This window comes from Aquarana catesbeiana, linkage group LG12 (genome assembly GCF_042186555.1).
Source record: "Aquarana catesbeiana isolate 2022-GZ linkage group LG12, ASM4218655v1, whole genome shotgun sequence".
NCBI classification, from domain to species: Eukaryota; Metazoa; Chordata; class Amphibia; order Anura; family Ranidae; genus Aquarana; species Aquarana catesbeiana.
The window spans coordinates 54568255-54589479 of record NC_133335.1 but is presented as its reverse complement, the minus strand read 5'-3'; the positions used below and the strand labels follow the sequence as shown (position 1 = coordinate 54589479).

At 43.3% G+C, this 21225-nt stretch overlaps 1 protein-coding gene across 1 annotated transcript in view; it reads right to left on the bottom strand.

The window, feature by feature from the left end:
• Window positions 1-21225, bottom strand: part of LOC141114242 (beta-1,4 N-acetylgalactosaminyltransferase 2-like) — a 242612-nt gene that overhangs the window by 78056 nt on the left and 143331 nt on the right. The window contains exons 5-6 of the mRNA XM_073607819.1: window positions 21002-21197; window positions 15689-15775 (exon numbers count right to left, since the gene is read on the bottom strand). Of these exons, the coding sequence (XP_073463920.1) occupies window positions 15689-15775; window positions 21002-21197 (283 nt within the window). The remainder of the gene's footprint in view (window positions 1-15688; window positions 15776-21001; window positions 21198-21225) is intronic.

Sequence of the window (21225 nt, the reverse complement as noted above, 5' to 3'; positions counted from 1 at the left end):
GGTTCCCCTTGCTAGCACAGCTCAGCTACCGGAACCCCTTCCCCTCAGGCCAGAGCTTCTGTCACTGGGTTCAATTCTACATCCATGTCTAGCACAGTGGTGCCTGATGGTCTGGTCCTTGAGATTGGATGTCCTGCTCCTCCAAGGGAGCAACTAGGCTTAGACCTCGAAGTAAGCAGAGGCTTTTCAAATGGAACTCCCTCTCTGGAATTGGAGCAGAGTGTTCTAGGGCTGTCTCCTTTTAAGACCTCTGTCAAGTTCGCCTTTCTCGTGGCTCATGTCGGCATAAAAAGCCTCAGAAACTGAAGCATCGGTCATGGAGAACCTTTCTTAAAGTTCTTTACAGATTGAGCGATGCTGTTACCTATGTTTTACTGAAATCCCAAGGATACATCAGTCTTTCATTGGAACCAAGAAAGCTTTTTGCCAACCTTTAGAGTACTAATAAGCATCCTGTAGACGTAGGAGATGTTGCGTTGTGGCTTAGTTGGTTAACCACTTGCCGACCAGCCACCGTCATTATACTGCGGCCGGTCGGCACGATCCCGCGAACCGTAGGCAGGCGAGTCAGTTAGCTGCACTTACAGTGTATTGTGTATATATATGCATCCTAGGTGTTGTATATTATATATATACTGTATTCAGTTTAGCTAGATCTGTTCCTGTTATTCTCTTCCCACTGACAGCCAGGCAGGTGTTTTTTTCAGTATTTACAGCTACCTGAAGAAAATTGCTGGTGTTCTTCTGATCCTATTAGTCCTATTAGCTACAGTGTTTACAGTTAGTGTAGTGCGTCCTCTGCACAGTGTGCACCTAAAGCTACCTGAAGAAAATTGGTGGTGTTCTTCTGATCCTATTAGTACTGCAGGCAGCTCCAGCATTTACAGCTAGTGTAGTGCGTCCTCTGCACAGTGTGCACCTAAAGCTACCTGAAGAAAATTGGTGGTGTTCTTCTGATCCTATTAGTACCGCAGGCAGCTGCAGTATTTACAGTTAGTGTAGTGCGTCCTCTGCACAGTGTGCACCTAAAGCTACCTGAAGAAAATTGGTGGTGTTCTTCTGATCCTATTAGTACTACAGGCAGCTCCAGCATTTACAGCTAGTGTAGTGCATCCTCTGCACAGTGTGCACTTAAAGCTACCTGAAGAAAATTGGTGGTGTTCTTCTGATCCTATTAGTACCGCAGGCAGCTGCAGTATTTACAGTTAGTGTAGTGCGTCCTCTGCACAGTGTGCACCTAAAGCTACCTGAAGAAAATTGGTGGTGTTCTTCTGATCCTATTAGTACCACAGGCAGACAGCTGCAGTATTTACAGTTAGTGTACTGCGTCCTCTGCACAGTGTGCACCTAAAGCTACCTGAAGAAAATTGGTGGTGTTCTTCTGATCCAATTAGTACCACAGGCAGACAGCTGCAGTATTTACAGTTAGTGTACTGCGTCCTCTGCACAGTGTGCACCTAAAGCTACCTGAAGGCAATTGCTGTTGTTCTGATCCTATTAATACCACAGGCAGGCAGCTACAGTATTTACAGTTAGTGTACTGTGTCCTCTGCACAGTGTGCACCTAAAGCTACCTGAAGACAATACCCAGCTAGAGGAAGGCAGTAACATAAAAGAGGGTGCCCAAGAAAGACAGCAATCTGGCAGTTATGTTCCCCCAGCTGCAGCATACTGCCAGCTTTGCTCCAGTGATGAGGAGGGAGGGGATGATGAGGTCACTGACACCACTTGGGTGCCTGATAGGAGGGAGGAGGAGGCACATCTCCAACAAGGCAGGATGCCCTCCAGGGGCCAGCTTAAGGGCAGCACACCGACTGCATCACACTGCAGAGCTCCGCATGTGCAGGGCGCTGCTGTCTCTGCGCGTTATTCCAAAAGTTCTTTGGTGTGGGCCTTTTTTCTGACAAGTGCATCAGATCGCACCACTGCTATTTGCAACATATGTCTCAAGCGTATCTCGCATGGCCAAAACATCACCCACTGGGGCACCACATGCTTGACCAGACAGTTCGTTGGCAAGCGTACCTAAAAGACCCACACCAAAGAACAAAGCGGACCTCTCCTTGCTCCTCATCAGCTGGGGTCTCCAACCCCACTATGCCTTCAGTCCTCTCTGAAACCTGCACTGAGAGGAATGAAGGTGTAGAATTAGGTGTGTCAGAGCCAAGTACTTACAGGCAATCTGTACACCGACGTCAGATTGTACCAGGCAAATTTCCCTGTCCCAGCTGCTGCACCGCCAAAAGAAGTTCGCTGCCAGCCATCCACATGCCCAGCGGTTGAATGTTAGCGTGGCTAAATTGCTAGCACTTCAACTGCTGCCTTTTCAGTTGGTAGACTCTGCCCCCTTCCATGAGTTTGTGGAATGTGCAGTTCCTCAGTGGCAGGTTCCCAAACACAGTTTATGAAGCTGCTGATTTTAAATTGTTTGCTACCATCAGAACTGGTGAACATGTCATTCCTATCCACATATCTGCAGATATGGCACCTACCACATGGGTACATACCTCTGAGAGGTGGGAGGCTGGTAAGCCAATCCCGTTTCTTTGGTCTACTATATTCAGAGTGGACCAAACAGTCCTTTAGATTGGTCGCTCTTCTAGCTGTAAGTAGGGGCCTGTCGCCGACAATATTCCCAAGTATGGGGGCCTCTGATAGAATGTGCCAATGGCGGCTCAATAAATTTCTAGTTTGTTCCAACTGTGCCCCAAATTTAGTAACAATCCTAATTGGGGCTTGACTGGGGATTTTTTGTTTTTCCCCAGAATTATTAATCAGGAGGGACTGTATGTGGGTAAAACGAAAAGACAGCTTAAAATCAGAATTGGTGAACATGTTCAGAGTATCATCAATAAGGATGATGACCATCCCCTCTCCCTGCATTTCTTGAAAATGCATGGAGGTGAACCAAAGGGCCCTAAATGTAAAGGCATTTATAAACTCAATCTTCCATCAAGAAGAGGGGATTTTGACAGGATATTATATCAAAAAGAGAAGATGTGGATTTTTTATTTAAACCGTATGCAACCCCTCGGGTTGAATAATGAGTGCAATCTATCCGTCTTCTTAGAGCAATAATTAAGATGTCCATTCGGGAGATGATTTACCCCGATTTCTACCTCTATTTGACTTTGATCTTTATTTTCGTTTTTGTTTCTGTTCACTGCTATACATCCAAATGGTGCTGGTCAGGTATTTATATGCCTTTGCGGCTGTGACTGGCTCAACCCGATGGGTGATCCCCCTGTTGGGTTGATAAGATGTGTTTCATTGTTTTTTGTTGATTTATACTCACTTTTTATATATTCTACTTTATTAATTGTGGATCACTCCTGTGCATTAGTGTGATTGCACAACATGTGAATGACGTTTTGATTAGGCTGCAGTGCTCAGATGATGTCCCTAAAGGTAGTCAATTATGTCTTAATAACTGGAATATTTAAGCATGGACTCTGAATCACTGCGCATGCTCTGAGGAAGCTTGGGTTCAAGCGAAACGCGTAAGCATCAAGCCATCAAGCTGTTCGTGGTGAGGACACTGTGATCCCCACCATACACCATGATCCACCTCTGATCATCCCTTACTTCCATGCCGCAACACAGATTCATCCGCTAACGTGAACCATTCACAACGCTGCTTTGTTCTGTGGCCCTTCATACAGCTCAGCGATACTGCAAACTTGGATGACCTGGACTTTAATTCTTACCGTTAGGGATGAGCCGAACACCCCCCTGTTCGGTTCGCACCAGAACATGCGAACAGGAAAAAAGTTTGTTCGAACATGCGAACACCGTTAAAGTCTATGGGACACGAACATGAATAATCAAAAGTGCTAATTTTAAAGGCTTATATGCAAGTTATTGTCATAAAAAGTGTTTGGGGACCTGGGTCCTGCCCCAGGGGACATGGATCAATGCAAAAAAAAGTTTTAAAAACGGCCGTTTTTTCAGGAGCAGTGATTTTAATAATGCTTAAAGTCAAACAATAAAAGTGTAATATCCCTTTAAATTTCGTACCTGGGGGGTGTCTATAGTATGCCTGTAAAGGGGCGCATGTTTCCTGTGTTTAGAACAGTCTGACAGCAAAATGACATTTTGAAGGAAAAAACTCATTTAAAACTACCCGCGGCTATTGCATTGCCGACAATACACATAGAAGTTCATTGATAAAAACGGCATGGGAATTCCCCAAAGGGGAACCCCGAACCAAAATTAAAAAAAAAATATGACGTGGGAGTCCTCCTAAATTCCATACCAGGCCCTTCAGGTCTGGTATGGATATTAAGGGGAACCCCGGCCAAAATTTAAAAAAAAAAATGACGTGGGGTTCCCCCTAAATTCCATACCAGACCCTTCAGGTCTGGTATGGATTTTAAGGGGAACCCCGCGCCAAAAAAAAAAAAAAAAAAACCGGCGTGGGGTCCCCCCAAAAATCCATACCAGACCCTTATCCGAGCACGCAACCTGGCAGGCCGCAGGAAAAGAGGGGGGGACGAGAGTGCGGCCCCCCCTCCCTCCTGAACCGTACCAGGCCACATGCCCTCAACATTGGGAGGGTGCTTTGGGGTAGCCCCCCAAAACACCTTGTCCCCATGTTGATGAGGACAAGGGCCTCATCCCCACAACCCTGGCCGGTGGTTGTGGGGGTCTGCGGGCGGGGGGCTTATCGGAATCTGGAAGCCCCCTTTAACAAGGTGACCCCCAGATCCCGGCCCCCCCCCCTGTGTGAAATGGTAAGGGGGTACATAAGTACCCCTACCATTTCACGAAAAAAGTGTCAAAAATGTTAAAAATGACAAGAGACAGTTTTTGACAATTCCTTTATTTAAATGCTTCTTCTTTCTTCTATCTTCCTTCATCTTCTGGTTCTTCTGGTTCTTCTGGCTCTTCTGGTTCTTCCTCCGGCGTTCTCGTCCAGCATCTCCTCCGCGGCGTCTTCTATCTTCTTCTCCTCGGGCCGCTCCGCACCCATGGCATAGGGGGGAGGCTCCCGCTCTTCTCTTCTTCTTTTCTTCTCTTCTGTTCTTCTTCATTTTCTTCTCCGGGCCGCTCCGCAATCCATGCTGGCATGGAGGGAGGCTCCCGCTGTGTGACGGCGCTCCTCGTCTGACAGTTCTTAAATAACCGGGTGGGCGGGGCCACCCGGTGAACCCCGCCCCCCTCTGACGCACGGTGACTTGACGGGACTTCCCTGTGACGTCACGGGGAATGCCACAGGGAAGTCCCGTCAAGTCACCGTGCGTCAGAGGGGGGCGGGGTCACCGGGTGGCCCCGCCCCCCGTTATTTAAGAACTGTCAGACGAGGAGCGCCGTCACACAGCGGGAGCCTCCATCCATGCCAGCATGGATTGCGGAGCGGCCCGGAGAAGAAAATGAAGAAGAACAGAAGAGAAGAAAAGAAGAAGAGAAGAGTGGGAGCCTCCCCCCTATGCCATGGGTGCGGAGCGACCCGAGGAGAAGAAGATAGAAGACGCCGCGGAGGAGATGCTGGACGAGAACGCCGGAGGAAGAACCAGAAGAGCCAGAAGAACCAGAAGAACCAGAAGATGAAGGAAGATAGAAGAAAGAAGAAGCATTTAAATAAAGGAATTGTCAAAAACTGTCTCCTGTCATTTTTAACATTTTTGACACTTTTTTCGTGAAATGGTAGGGGTACTTATGTACCCCCTTACCGTTTCACACAGGGGGGGGGCCGGGATCTGGGGGTCACCTTGTTAAAGGGGGCTTCCAGATTCCGATAAGCCCCCCGCCCGCAGACCCCCACAACCACCGGCCAGGGTTGTGGGGATGAGGTCCTTGTCCTCATCAACATGGGGACAAGGTGTTTTGGGGGGCTACCCCAAAGCACCCTCCCAATGTTGAGGGCATGTGGCCTGGTACGGTTCAGGAGGGAGGGGGGCCGCACTCTCGTCCCCCCCTCTTTTCCTGCGGCCTGCCAGGTTGCGTGCTCGGATAAGGGTCTGGTATGGATTTTTGGGGGGACCCCACGCCGTTTTTTTTTTTTTTTTGGCGCGGGGTTCCCCTTAAAATCCATACCAGACCTGAAGGGTCTGGTATGGAATTTAGGGGGAACCCCACGTCATTTTTTTTTTTAAATTTTAGCCAGGGTTCCCCTTAATATCCATACCAGACCTGAAGGGCCTGGTATGGAATTTAGGGGGACTCCCACGTCATTTTTTTTTTTTAATTTTGGTTCGGGGTTCCCCTTTGGGGAATTCCCATGCCGTTTTTATCAATGAACTTCTATGTGTATTGTCGGCAATGCAATAGCCGCGGGTAGTTTTAAATGAGTTTTTTCCTTCAAAATGTCATTTTGCTGTCAGACTGTTCTAAACACAGGAAACATGCGCCCCTTTACAGACACACTATAGACACCCCCCAGGTACGAAATTTAAAGGGATATTACACTTTTATTGATTGACTTTAAGCATTATTAAAATCACTGCTCCTGAAAAAACGGCCGTTTTTAAAACTTTTTTTTGCATTGATCCATGTCCCCTGGGGCAGGACCCAGGTCCCCAAACACTTTTTATGACAATAACTTGCATATTAGCCTTTAAAATTAGCACTTTTGATTTCTCCCATAGACTTTTAAAGGGTGTTCCGCGGCATTCGAATTTGCCGCGAACACCCCAAATTGTTCGCTGTTCGGTGAACTTGCGAACAGCCAATGTTCGAGTCGAACATGAGTTCGACTCGAACTCGAAGCTCATCCCTACTTACCGTCTGTTCCAGTTGGAATGGTTCCATACTGACACCAACGTCCGGACCTCCAGAGTGGACTTAACCTGGGTGGGGCTATCGTTACAAGGAATAGGCTTCCAAGGGCTATGATTATACACACAAGACGTCAAACGGTGAGCTGCATTGCACCCCAAGCATTTGAGGGGGAGTATCTCGTATAGCCTATCACGTTTGTTTTCCTTGTGCAATATCAGCCCTAAATCCAATTACCTCTAACCTTCGATCCCCACCGATATCTGCACTTCTATATGTATCTTGCTGTATCAGAACCATTGTATCTTCAGTCTCTACACTAAGGGAACTCTCGTCTACCTCTAAAGCACAAGCACTTTCCATATACAAGCTTATTGGAACCATGTTTGAGCGCCCCAAACTTCAATTTACTGGAACTTTTTTCATCCTTTCTGATAATTTAATTAATTGATCGATCATTCATGCAATTGTTCCAGAGTCGGCTTTAGGATAATTATCTGTTTGTGTGTGAGACGAGTACGAGGTGTCTGTATTGGGTGTGGTGGCCACCTGTGTCCTATTAAGATGCCTGTCTTATTTTAATTATGTGTTGGAGGTGGGTGTAGGTTTCTAAAATTGTTTAATTTGTTATTTGGATAATCAATAATATTTAGCTTACACCGGTTTGTCCTCTCTGATGAATTGCTGTTGGATTTTTTCCCTGCTGTTTTGTATGCTTAACTCTTTAATTCAGAGGACTACCACCCCTTGATGTCTGAGCCTATTGTGGTATTGAATCAAGGTTGACGGGTGTAAACAGATCTTTTAAACAGGTGGGCAGTATACAAGCCGATTTTTCTATCCCGTTTTGATCTGTGCTAAATTGGATGTGTCATTGGTCCCCTTCTTTTTGTTTTGCCCCAGCATGGAGGTGGAGCCTAGCACTCAACATCAGCAGCAGTCTTCAAGGGATCATTTACAGTCCGAAGAAACCCATGGACTTGTATGTGACTGGGAGGAGGTGGCTGCGGATCATGTCGTCCTTAGTGACCCAGAGGACTCTGGACCGAATGCCTCAGCAAACCTACACTGCATGGCCTCCCTGATCCTGCAAAGCTTGTATAAGGATCCTCGTATTCGTGGTATCAAGGGGAGGGATGATTACTGGCTGGTAACCCTCCTTGATCCACATTACAAGGGTAAGGTTTCGCACCTTATCTTGCCGTCGCAGAGGGAGCAGAGGATGAAACATCTTCGGGAGGCCTTGCAGAAAGGTTTGTACAACGCGTTTCCAGAGCCTGGGAGGTTACAATTTCCTGGTCCTCCTGGACAACATGTTGGTGAGGCTTTGGTCAGTCACAGAAGGAGCGGTGGAGAAGGCGGCCGTCTGACCAAAGCGTTCAGACAATTTTTTAGTCCGCAGCCCCAAGGTCTGATGGGTTCCAGCAACCATCGCCAGCGTCTGATTCACATGGTACAGGATTCCCTTGAGGCAAGATCAGACTTGGACACCTTTTCCACCGAAAATCCTCTGGGTTACTAGGTCTTGAGGATGGATCACTGGCCAGAGCTTGCACAGCATGAAATTGATCTACTGGCCTGTCCTGCATCCAGCGTTCTTTCGGAATGCACATTCAGTGCTGCTGGAGGCTTTGTAACCGATCACAGGGTGCGCCTGTCCACCAAATCGGTCAATTGGCTGACCTTCTTAAAAATGAATCAGTCTTGGATCACCAGCTACCAAGCACCTGATGCTGATGTAACCGATTGATTTTTTTTTTTAATGTGAGATCCCTTCAAGACTGCCTATGCTGATGCTGAGTAACTATCCTGTTATGCTGAGTGACAATCCTCTTCCTCCTCAATTTTCATGCTGATAGCTTGTAAGATAATTTTTGGTTCTGGGCACCGCCAGCAGTGGTTTAGGCCCAATTTTTCTGCCCCTGTTTAACAGGGGCGTGTAATTACAATTTTTGATGCAATACTTTGCAGCAGGGCTCATTCCTGCGCTCCAACTATAGTATCTGTGAGGGGTTGCAGTGTTGTGGCACCAGCACCAGTGCAAAGGCCCAATTTTTCTGCCCCTGTTTAACAGGGGCGTGTAATTACAATTTTTTGATGCAATACTTTGCAGCAGGGCTCATTCCTGCGCTCCAACTATAGTATCTGATAGGGGTTGCAGTGTTGTGGCACCAGTGCCTAAGGCCCAATTTTTCTGCCCCTGTTCAACAGGGGCATGTAATTACAATTCTTGATCTAATATTTCACAGCAGGGCCCATTCCTGCGCCCACCAAGAGTAACTGTGAGGGCTTACAGTATTGTGGCACCAGCACCACCACCAAAGGCCCAATTTTCTGTCCCTGTTCAAGAGGTGCATGTAATTACAATTCTTGAATATAATATTTCACAGCAGGGCCCGTTCCAGCGCCCACCAAGAGTAACTGTGAGGACTTACAGTGTTGTGGCACCAGCACCACCACCACCAAAGGCCCAATTTTTCTGCTCCTGTTCAACAATGGCATGTAATTACAATTCTTGATCTAATATTTCACAGCAGGGCCCGTTCCTGCGCCCACCAAGAGTAACTGTGAGGGCTTACAGTGTTGTGGCAACACCTAAGGCCCCAATTTCTGCAGAGTATATAGGGCAGGCCCCTACTTTCAAACATTCAACTTACAAACGACTCCTACTTGCAAACAGAAGGAGACAACAGGAAGTGAGATGAAATCTACCCCTAGGAAGGGAAACTCTCTCCTGTAAGATTTAATATGGGAAAAACGTGTCTCCTCTCCACTGATGCTTTATTACCAATCCTTGTTTCACTAAAAACCCCAAATTTTCAAAAAACATTTGTCATTGGGACAGAAAGTGAGGTGAAATCTTCTGAAGAGGTGCACAGACAGCAAAACAAATGTTACAGGGGTGATGACCCTTCCCTATGTTTTCCAAAAAGCTTAAAAATAGATTTTTTTGGCTGGAGCTACACTTTAAAAATGTACCAGTTCAAAATTACAAACAGATTCTACTGAACAATAAACCTACAGTCCCTGTCTTGTTTGCACCGCCTGTATACTGCTGTTCAGAGTATTTAGGGCCTGGGGGGGCCCCCACGCCTTTCCTTTTTTTAATTTGGGTGCGAGGTTCCCCTTAATATCCATATAAGACCCAAAGGGCCTGGTAACGGACTGGGGGGGGGGGGCTACCCATGCCGTTTGTCTCACTGATTTTCATCCATATTGCTGGGACCCGACATTACATTAAAGCTGCAAGCAGTTTTAAATGACTTTTATTCCTTTAAAAATGTCATTTTGTGCAGGGACTGTTCTAAGCAGGGGAAGCACGCGCCACTTTATAGGCATGCTATAGACACCCCCTAGGTACGATATTTCTTTTTTTTTCACTTTAAGCATCATTAAAATCACTGCTCCCGAAAAAATGTCCGTTTTTAAAACTTTTTTTTGCATTGATACATGTCCCCAGGGTCCCCAAACCCTTTTTAGGACAATACCATGCACATTAGCCTTTAAAATTAGCACTTTTGATTTTGAGCGTTCGAGTCCCATAGACTTTAATGGGGTTCTAAAGTTCACGCGAACTTTCGGTCCGTTCGCAGGTTCTGGTGCGAACCGAACCGAGGGGTGTTCGGCTCATCCCTAACTCCTAGACATGTGTGGTTTGTTTCGTTCCGAATTTAAAAAATACCGAATTTAAACGAATCAAAAAAATACGAAAATACATTTTGGACAATATTCAAATTTGAATAGTTTTTGAATAGTTTTTGAATTCGAATAGTTTTCCAATTTCCAAAGAGAATAAAATAGAATAGAAAATAAAGGAATAGAATAGAAAAAAAAATCATAGACTAGAAAAGAATATTACAGAAACTAAAAGAATAGACTATAATAGAGTAAAACAGAACAAAATAGAATAGAAAATAAAAGAACAGAATAGACTAGAATATAATAGAAACAACTAGAATAGAAAAACATAGAATATAACCATCTTCTGATATTCGGATTTCAAATAGAATAAATTTGAATTTGAATATATAAGAAAAGAATAGAATAGAAAAGAATTGAATAGAAAAAAAAGAATAGAATAGACTATAATAGAATGGAAAAGAATAGAATTAAAAAAATCAATAGAATAGTTTAGAATAGAAAGAATATATTATATATATAATATATTTTTGGGAATATATTTCCCAAAATTCAAATACAATCAATTCGAATTTGATGAGAATAGAAAAGAATAGATTAGAATAGGATAGAAAATTACAGAATAGTATAGAAAAAAACAGAATAGAATAGAAAGAATATAACCATCTTCCGAAATTCGAATTTCGAATAGAATAAATTTGAATAGAAAATAATAGAATAGAATAGAAAAGAATAGAAAATAAAATAAAAGAGAATAGAATAAACAAATAAATAAAAAGATATCATTAAAAAAACAATTGAATAGATTAGAATAGGAAGAATATAACCATTTCCCAAAATTCAAATAGAATTAATTTGAATTTGAATAGAATAGACTAGAATAGGAAGATGGTTATATTCATTATATTCTATTCTATTTTCTATTCTAATCTATTATTTTCTATTCTATTCAAATTCAAATTGATTCTATTTGACTTTTGGAAAATAGAAAGAATATAATAATTTTCCAAAAGTCAAATAGAATCAATTTGAATTTGAATAGACTAGAAAAGAATAGAATAGAAAATAACACAATAGAATAGAATAGAATAAATATATTCTAATCTATTCTATTGTTTTTTTTATTCTATTTTTTTCTATTCTATTCGAATTTCAGAAGATGGTTATAATCTTTCTATTTTATTCTGTTATTTTTTTATTCTATTCTATTCCTATCTATTCTATTCCATTCTATTCTGTTCTTTAATTTCTATCCTATTTTTTTCTGTTTTACTATATTATATTATATTCTTTTATTTTCTGTTATATTCTTTTCTATTCTATTAAATTGTTTTCTATTCTATTTCTTTATTTTATTTTCTATTCTATCTTATTTTTTTTTTTGGAAATCGGAAATTTATTCGAATTTGAAAATTATTCGAATTTGATTCAAAAACTTTTCGAATCAATTTGAAAATGAATAAACAAAACGAATTCTGAAAACGAATGAAAAAAATGGAACGAATTTATCTAAACAAATTTATGTAAATAACGAATCGAAACGAAACAAAACTAAACAAATGTTTTCATTCTACACATGTCTAGCCTTTACTTTGGTTCTAGGAATATCTCAGATATTGTGAAGTTATATCTACAAGCTACAGCTTCCTTCAGGTTTTTTAGAATGCCTGTTCATTATTTTTGTCGGAAAGAACAAAGGGAAACGTGCCTCATCTAGGACGAATGTGGCATGGGTTGTCCAGGCCATCTGACAGTCTCACAGAGCTGAGGGCTTGGCTCCTTTGAAGGTAGTGACCGCTCACTCGACCAGGAGTGTGTCTACATCTTGGGCAGCTTTGCAGCATGGGGTTCCCAATGTAATCTGTAGGGTGTCCTTGTGGTCCTCAATCAATGCAGCAATTCAGGATTTCCCTCAGATGAAACGGCTGTGGTAATTACTAAGACAGTGAAACTGATCAAATCACCTGTGCAAAATAATGGAAGGCCTGAAAACATGACCTGTTGGGGCGCCTTGGGGACTGGAGTTGAGAAACATGCCATAGACGTTATAACAAACCAATCAATATATGCTTATTGGGATTTTACATACATATTGACCTAAATTCATTAAGAAATTCAATTTTTTTCATTTGTTTTATTGGATATGTTTTATAGCAGAAAGCAAAAAACTGAAAATTTCCTATCAAATACCGTAATTTTCCTTTCCTGATGGACTCCATGGCAGCATACGTGTGGGTTTAACCCCGCCTCCACTCCTCCACCATAGGACCCCTCTCCCATAAATCTTTGCTCTGAGCCAGAGGCCACGTTCTGTAACTAGCCTCCTCAAGTCCCTCTGTCCCTCTTTCCACCTCATTTGAACCTCATTTTGGTCTAATCTATATATTTGTATATAAGATTCACTTTTTATCTTTCAAAAAGTATTTCCCAGTGCTAAACCTTTCATCCAATTTCTAAATTGCTGCATTTGTATATTTCAAAAGCCAGTATAATGGAATGGTAGTGGTAAAAAAAAAAAGTACTTTGTGGGTTTATCTAATAATTTTTGTATAATTCTCCCTTACAGGGGCGTGTCCTATGCCTACATACTTTTGCTAATAGGTGTCCCTCGTTCCCATTTCAAAAAGTTGGGATGTATGTCATCACTGCTGTCCATTCAGCTAAATTTTGTAAGTGTCTCCCTCTAGTGGTGACTGGAGATGATAAGATAATGAGGTTGTGTGTAATAACTGCATACATGGTGTGCTGCCCCAACGGGGCATAGAATTTATATAGATTATTCCTTAACCATTTGCTATGGACATTTTATATTTAATTCACATGCTTCCATCTAGTGACCTTTTGTGGTAATGCACTTTTTTATGTTCTTTTTCCCTGATGTTATGACACACTTCCTTTGTATGTAATGCTCCACCCTTTTTCCTGTGTGCTTACTGTGTCATGGATGCAGCTAACTAGCCACATGTAGCAGGGTACATATATTCTGCATTGTAAGCTACAGACAATATCATCTTTTGACCGCATAAATACTACAACCTATTCATCTGTTTGTAATAAGAAAAGACAAATCACCGCGCTGTAAACGGAAACTAGTGCGTAAAAAACATACTGAGAGAAACAAAATTGAAAAAACAAAAAGTGACAGTTCACTGATCAAAACCAAACACAAGAGCAGCCGCTGAAAGTGGGATACACACATTACATAATAAATACAAAAAGAGCAGCGCTGTGACAAAAAAGGTGTATATGATATAACCAAATCAGATAAGTTGAATATTAGACCCAAATTTGAGATAGGCTCCAAAGTTCATATAAAAGTACATAATAAACAAAGGTAAAAAAGTCCTATCCAAAATCGATCATAAATAGTGGATAAAGTGGGAAGCGTAGATAGGTGGAAATACAAATAAATCAATATGTCCTTCACCGCACCACTGTGGTATTGATAAGAATGCGCGCTTACCAAACGGCAAGCTTAAAGAAGCTTGCGACCTTAACCCGGTCGGGGCCTTTCAGGGTGGAACCATCAAAGGAAAAGCACACCACCTTCGCTTGGATTAAGCACGCTGTTCACCAATTATCACTGTATTGTGGAGATGTGACCCCTGGCTAGGGATAAACCTGTTTCCATGTGTTCATCTCCTAAGACCAAGGAGATAGGTCTCCTTAGGAGATGAACACATGGAAACAGGTTTATCCCTAGCCAGGGGTCAAATCTCCACAATACAGTGATAATTGGTGAACAGCGTGCTTAATCCAAGCGAAGGTGGTGTGCTTTTCCTTTGATGGTTCCACCCTGAAAGGCCCCGACCGGGTTAAGGTCGCAAGCTTCTTTAAGCTTGCCGTTTGGTAAGCGCGCATTCTTATCAATACCACAGTGGTGCGGTGAAGGACATATTGATTTATTTGTATTTCCACCTATCTACGCTTCCCACTTTATTCACTATTTATGATCGATTTTGGATAGGACTTTTTTACCTTTGTTTATTATGTACTTTTATATGAACTTTGGAGCCTATCTCAAATTTGGGTCTAATATTCAACTTATCTGATTTGGTTATATCATATACACCTTTTTTGTCACAGCGCTGCTCTTTTTGTATTTATTCATCTGTTTGTATCCTGTTATCTGCTGTAACCTAATGTTCAGAATAAAAGCACCTTTGTGGATGGTATTTGGTGAGTTCAAGCTATCTGATGAGGACTGTCCCCAGTGATTATATCTTATACAGGCCAGGCATAGAAGTCTCACAAGGGATAGTCGCTTCAAGACAATCGGAGTCAGAATACATGGTTTAGCTAATCTGTATCTGATAGTGAAAGCAGTATGTGTGGTTGATGTCGATGTGTGGTCCAGCCTGAATGGAAGTTTTCTGTAGAGCATAGTATGTTAGGTTTGGAAGAGCAATGTTCCTCACAAGCCTTTACGTTGTTGGTGGCAGCGGCGGCTTGCATATTAGTGTGTGTTTGTTGTTATCGGCCACTACTTGTACCTGGATTGGAGAACTCTGGGGTTCTCATGATATCTGGGCATTGGTATCCAAGGTAGGGTTGCCATTGTTTCTTCAAGTCAAACCCGACCACTCTAGTGGCCTGGGACACCTTTGAGTGCCCCCCACGGAGAGTAGTAATGCAGTGGGTGTGGCCAAATTGCTCTTGCTGACATCATCACCCTGCCCCCAGACAGCCCCCAGACAGCTGTCCGCAGCTCCTGGACGGCAACAGATTTGTGGTTGACTGTCTTGGTTGCTTGGGGAGCCACAGCCCAGTCTGTCTGGGTTTTGTTTCATGTTTTTGGGTTTCAGGCGGACTGAAACCCGGACACATTATTCAAAACCCAGACTGCCTGGGTGAATCACAGACAGGTGGCAACCCTAATCCAAGGAATGACTTTGTCCAGCCTTTTTTGTTCTCATACACCTTTGGTACCATCTGACCTGTGAAAAAGACAAGAACATGACACCCTTTCTATTGAATTCTAAATTTCTGCATCCTGCGTTTAGATTATTTGTGAAGAGTTTCTATGAGTTGCAACACTTTGCTGATCCCCACTTGCTTTTGCACTGCAATGAATAAGCACAAGGATAACACAATGTGGATGTAACTGAATGATAATGGTCAGGCGTGAGCGCAAAGAGAGAACAATAATCAAATAGTTATTCCCAGGCCTGGCCCTATTTTAGCTTCTTTTATTAATGGAGCCCAGTGGCCTTAATCAGTTTCTGATTGTAGAAGAATCTGCTCTCGAAGCATGAAAGAAGCTATTGGGCCGCAGTGCAATCCATTTAGTAAAATACAGCAATGGAAATAACATAATTTTGCCTATACTTACCCCGTCCTGGGTCATGTAAGCGGGCTATTGGTGGCTGTCGAATTGAAACTGGGATATGAGCCAAGTACTGGTTCATAGAAAATTTTACTGCAATGAAGATAAAACCAAGAATGGTTAATACAGACAGCATGACATTCAAAAGCAACAATACAAAAAGATTAGTGAACAATAAACATATGATGTGCAGAATCATAAATTGAAATGATCTCAGTGTTCAGCAGCTTAACCATGTTTAAGCAAATGTGTGAAAACCCCTGTTTTAATGCATACTGTTAGTTCGGTAGGGTTTCCACATCATCCCTTTAACCTCTTCCAGACTGGCCGCCGCAGTTGTACTGCGGCAGGTTGGCTCCCCTGGGCGAACCGACGTCGGTTCGCCTTTTGACCACTAGGGTCAAATAGGGTCTCGATCACCGCCGGGCACCCACGATTGCTCCACACGGAGACAGAACGGAGATCTGTCAATGTAAACAGACATATCTCCATGCTGTCAGGGGTGAAGAGAGCGATCTGTTGTTCATACTAAGTATGAACAGCGATCGGTCTCCTCCCCCAGGCAGTCCCATCCCCCCACAGTTAGAATCACTCCCTAGGGAACATAGTTAACCCCTTGATCCCCCCCTAGTGTTAACCCCTTCCCTGCCAGTGACGTTTACACAGTAATCGGTGCATTTTTATAGCACTGATCGCTGTATAAATGCCAATGGTCCCAAAAATGTGTCAAAAGTGTCCGATGTGTCCACCATAATGTCGCAGTCACGATAAAAATCACTGATCACTGCCATTACTAGTACAAAAAAAATAATAAAAATGCCATAAATCTTTCCCCTATTTTGTAGATGCTATAACTTTTGCGCAAACCAATCAATATACGCTTATCGGCCTAAACTGAGGAAAAAAATAGCCTTTTAAAAAAAAATTGGGGATATTTATTATAGCAAAAAGTACAAAAAGTACAAAATATTTTTCAAAATATGTGTTTTTTTCAAAATTGTCATCCTTTTCTTTTTATAGCGCAAAAAATAAAAACCGCAGAGGTGATCAAATAGCACCAAAAGAAAGCTCTATTTGTGGGAAAAAAAGGACGTCAATTTTGTTTGGGTACAACATCGCACGACCGCGCAATTGTCAGTTAAAGCAACGCAGTGCCGTATCACAAAAAATGGCCTGGTCATTGAGCAGCCAAATCTTCCGGTGCTAAAGTGGTTAATCCAGGACACATATGAATTACACAAGTTCTGAGGCTTATTTAATGCAGATAAGGCACCAAGGGAGTTTAATTACCACCTTAATCAGCCACAGAACCTGTGTAATTAATCTGTGCCCTGGGTTAAAGGGATGAGGTGGCAACCCTACTGATCGGTAAGTTGAGCTGGGAATTTCTTTGGTTTTGTTTGGCATGTGTCGCCCTTCCAGTGCTCCTTTCTGCAATGGCCAGTTATAGGTGGAGGCAGTGGCCATTTGTTTGTACTGTTGCTTATTTTGTGAGGGGACACACTGGACACCTTTGTTGCCATTGTGCGTTATGCTGGATGTCCAGTGTTTCCCCTGTACCTTTTAAAGAGGGGTGGGCTGGAGGGGTGGGCTGGAGGGGTGGGCTCCCTCCCAGCTCACCTGCCCTCTGCCTATCCATTATAATGCATGTGATTCCACTGTGGAGGCTCTACAAATTTAGAGTTAGGGCTGTAGATAATACTGGGGTGCCATGATGTGGCTCTGCAGCTTAGTGAAGTGGAAGTGGGAGAAGTGAACAAGAAGTGGAAGAAAATCTCAAACCAGTGGGTGGAATTGTCCCTCTTAGAAACTTGTCACCGGAACAGGTGGAAAATGTATTTTCACCTCTTGTGACAGCTTGGGACTCTCTATCACTTTCTGTCTTGGTGACAATAATTACTAGGACAAAGAGCAAGGGTGACTCAGTGGCAGCCCGTCAATAGGGGGTGCACTTCCCCCACCCCCAAAGCTAGTCATGAAAAAAAATGTTGTCCTTTAAATGTGTACGGACGCTGGACACACAGCTGTCTATGGGAAGCTTGACATGGTTGCAATCAGGTGAATGCGGCTGGGAAGCTTCACTGGGCTGGCTGTAGGGTGTCCTTGGGGCGCAAGCCATGCCCCCGGAACACTCCCACTCTGCAATGATTCCTCCTGTTGCTGGTTTGTGATTGGCGGGTTCGGAGGAAGGTAGGCGGTGCTTTGCGCAGAACTGCGGCGTCACTTCCGGTTTCCCGCCACTCACTGAATGGATGGAATAGAAGCAGATCCATGCCTTAGCGGCTCTTCTCTAATTCTTAGCTGGACCCGTAAGTAAGCTAAGCAACAGTGCACTGACAGCCGCCCCTCCACTCCGCACACACTTCCCCGCTTCTCCCTACAATCCAGTCAGTGGCAGTGCAAACTGGGCCCGGGGATGACTGATCACTTGGCTGGAGCGAGCAGGGTATGTATGTGTATGTACACAGAGATCAGCTCAGAGGAGAGACCTTCCTCCATCCTCACTGTATTGAGTACTGGATTTGGGGAGGAGGAGGGGGGAGTGCAGAGCCCCCAGGAGGTGAAGGGTTGATAAGCTTAGTGCATTCCCGGGACAGTACATCTGGATGGGGCTGCTAGTGTTAAATAAGTGTCAGGTAGGGGGAGGAGCAGCCAGGCAGTCGGTAATGCTATGCTAGTTGTGCGGGCTGTCCTCCTCCTCCTCTTCCTCTCCTCTCACCCGTCTACATGTATTCTCCAGAGCGAAGATAGCATGGAGGGAGAGAGTGGAGGTCAGAGCTTCTCCTCTGCCCGTGGAGTGCCAGAGCTGTAAGATGGGCCTGATGACATCTGATCTGTTCCTGGCAGGGAGGATGGGGGGATCTGATCATACTGGATGGTATGGTGACATTCTGCTGGGAGGACAGGGAATGACAGATGACAGCACAAGGGGAAGAAAAGCTTCCATTACTGCACACTGATCTGTGCTGGATCAGGACACTGACAGGCAAGGCTGCTGTTAGAAATCACGGGGTCCCATACAACCTACCTGACAGGGCTGAGGACATACTGAAGATTTATCAGTTCCTTTCTCTGTAGCCCAAGTTACATAGATGAATGAATAGGAAGTGCTCTGAAGCTTCCTGCTCTTTCACAAACTGAAGCATTGTGCACACAATTTACTATGCATAAGTGATGAATAAACACATGACTGATTGGTACCTATCTCTCACTTTGTTCATTCAGGAAAGGAAGGGGCCAGTAAACAACACTTTTACTGGCCCCATTCCCTGCTCTCTATTCTGAAATATCCCCCTGTGTACACACAGAAGCTGCTGGCGGGAGAGGAGGGAAGCCGGCAGCACTGCAGGGGAAAGGGGCACACAGGGGGTCCGAACAGCAGATGGAAGGGGTGTATATGCTAGAACTAATCCCCCTGCAGTGCAGCTGGAGGGAGAAAGAGGAGGAGAACCTGGCAGCACTGCAGGGGAAAGCAGAGAGGGTTTGGTGTCTGCAATAAGACAGTACAGCCAGCCCTCCTGTTCAGCAGGTGACCGGGTCCCCCTTTTCAACTGATGGGGCCTGGGCCCCTGTACAGTAGGGCTGGCTGTACTGCCTTAGCAGCGGCCCTGCAGACAGGCAGATCTATCATCTCCTGATCATCCTAGGGATCCTCTCCTACAGGAGATCCTTCCCTGGGGCTCCATCCCTGTTCTCTCCATTTTCTTCTCTGATCATGTCTGTGTATAGAGAAGGTAGTTATAGCAGTGCAGGAAAGCAGGATTCCTCACTGCCATAGAATGTGTAGATGGAGTATATATAGTGGACATCTGCCAGAGAGGGTTTGGTGGTCTGCTCTGGGGGCTCCACGCTGACATTGGCTTGTACAGATCTTATATCAAAGACAATGTAGCTGTCAGCACCCAACTGTTGACATTAAATACTGTGACATTAGCTGACTTGTATCCATTACTACGTGAAAGAAAGCAGAGCACAATATTACAAGGTTTTACCCACTTCCTGACCAGGCCATTTTTTTGCGATATGGCACTATGTCACTTTAACTGACAATTGCGCAGGAGTGCGACACTGTACAGAAATAAAATTGATGTGCTTTTAAAAAAAAATAGAGCTTTCTTTTAGTGGTATTTGATCACCTCTGCATTTTTTTTTTTTGCGCTATAAACAAAAAAGACAATTTTGCAAAAAAAAAAAAAAAAAAAATATTTTTTACTTTCTGCTATAATACAAATCCAAAAAATAAATAAATAAATTAGTGACTGCAACTGTATTACACTCATTGGGATGAAGGGGGGGGGGTGATAAATGTGGGTGTAAAGAAAAGAGCCAAATGTAGGCTGATTTTACACTGATGCATTTTTGATGCATTCTTACCATGCTAAAAACACAGCAAAAATGCATCAGTGTGAAAGCAGCCTAAGGACCTTTTTTCCACCCTTCATGTTCCCTAACTTCCCAGACTTCTGCATTTTGTGCTGGTCGTGTTTGCACGGGCATGGCAGCCCATTCAAATGAACCGATGCAGCCGATGGCTAGGCAGGAAGTCGAGTGAGGGCAAGATGGCCCCCACTCAGCTCTATGCCCTTGGAGGACCGGAGCAACCTCTGATGCCACTTCTGGTTCTCGGGCTTAAAGACATAATTTTTTATTTTTTCAAAGTGTCCAAAAATTTTTTTTTTGCTTTTAAGGGTCAATGAGAGATCTGAGGTCTTTTTGACCCCAGATCTCTCAATAAAGAGGACCTGTCATGTTAATTTCTATTACAAAGGATGTTTACATTCCTTGTAATAGGAATAAAAGTGATCAAACAAATAGAGGGACAGTGTAAAAATAAAAAATAAAATAAATAAGAAAAAAACATGAAAGTGCCCCATCCCTCTGTGCTCACGCTCAAAAGCAAACGCATAAGTCGCACAAACGTGTTTTAAGTACCATTGTCTACTGCCATTCCACAAGCATGCGCAATTTTAAAGCGTGACATATTAGGTATCTTACTCGGCGTAACATCATCTTTCACATTATATAAAAAAATTGGGGTAACTATTGTGTTTCGTTTTTCTTTTTATTTCATTTTCCCAAAAAATTGTGTGTAAAAAACTGCTGCGCAAATACAGTGTGGCATAAAATATTGCAACAACTGCCATTTTATTCTCTAGGGTCTCTGCTAAAAAAATATATAATGTATGGGGGTTCTAAGTAATTTTCTAGCAACAAATACAGATTTTTACTTGTAAACAACAAAAAGGCCTGGTCTTTAAATGGTTAATGTATCCAATCTTGTAAATGCATTTGCTTTTCAGTTTTTTGGACTTTTCATACCAATATCCAGACTGTCGATGCTGTATACAGTACTTGTGTAAGTTGTTTCCCCCAGAATGCGATTTAGCGCAATGATATCACTGGTAATCATTTCCAGACGTTTTTCTCCTCTGCCATTTATCTGAATCACAGATGATTGAGTTGCAGATGTACTAACTTGAATGTCAAAGGTTCCAAGAGATGCCTCAAGTGCCACCTACAAGAACAGAATGCTGAATTCTAAC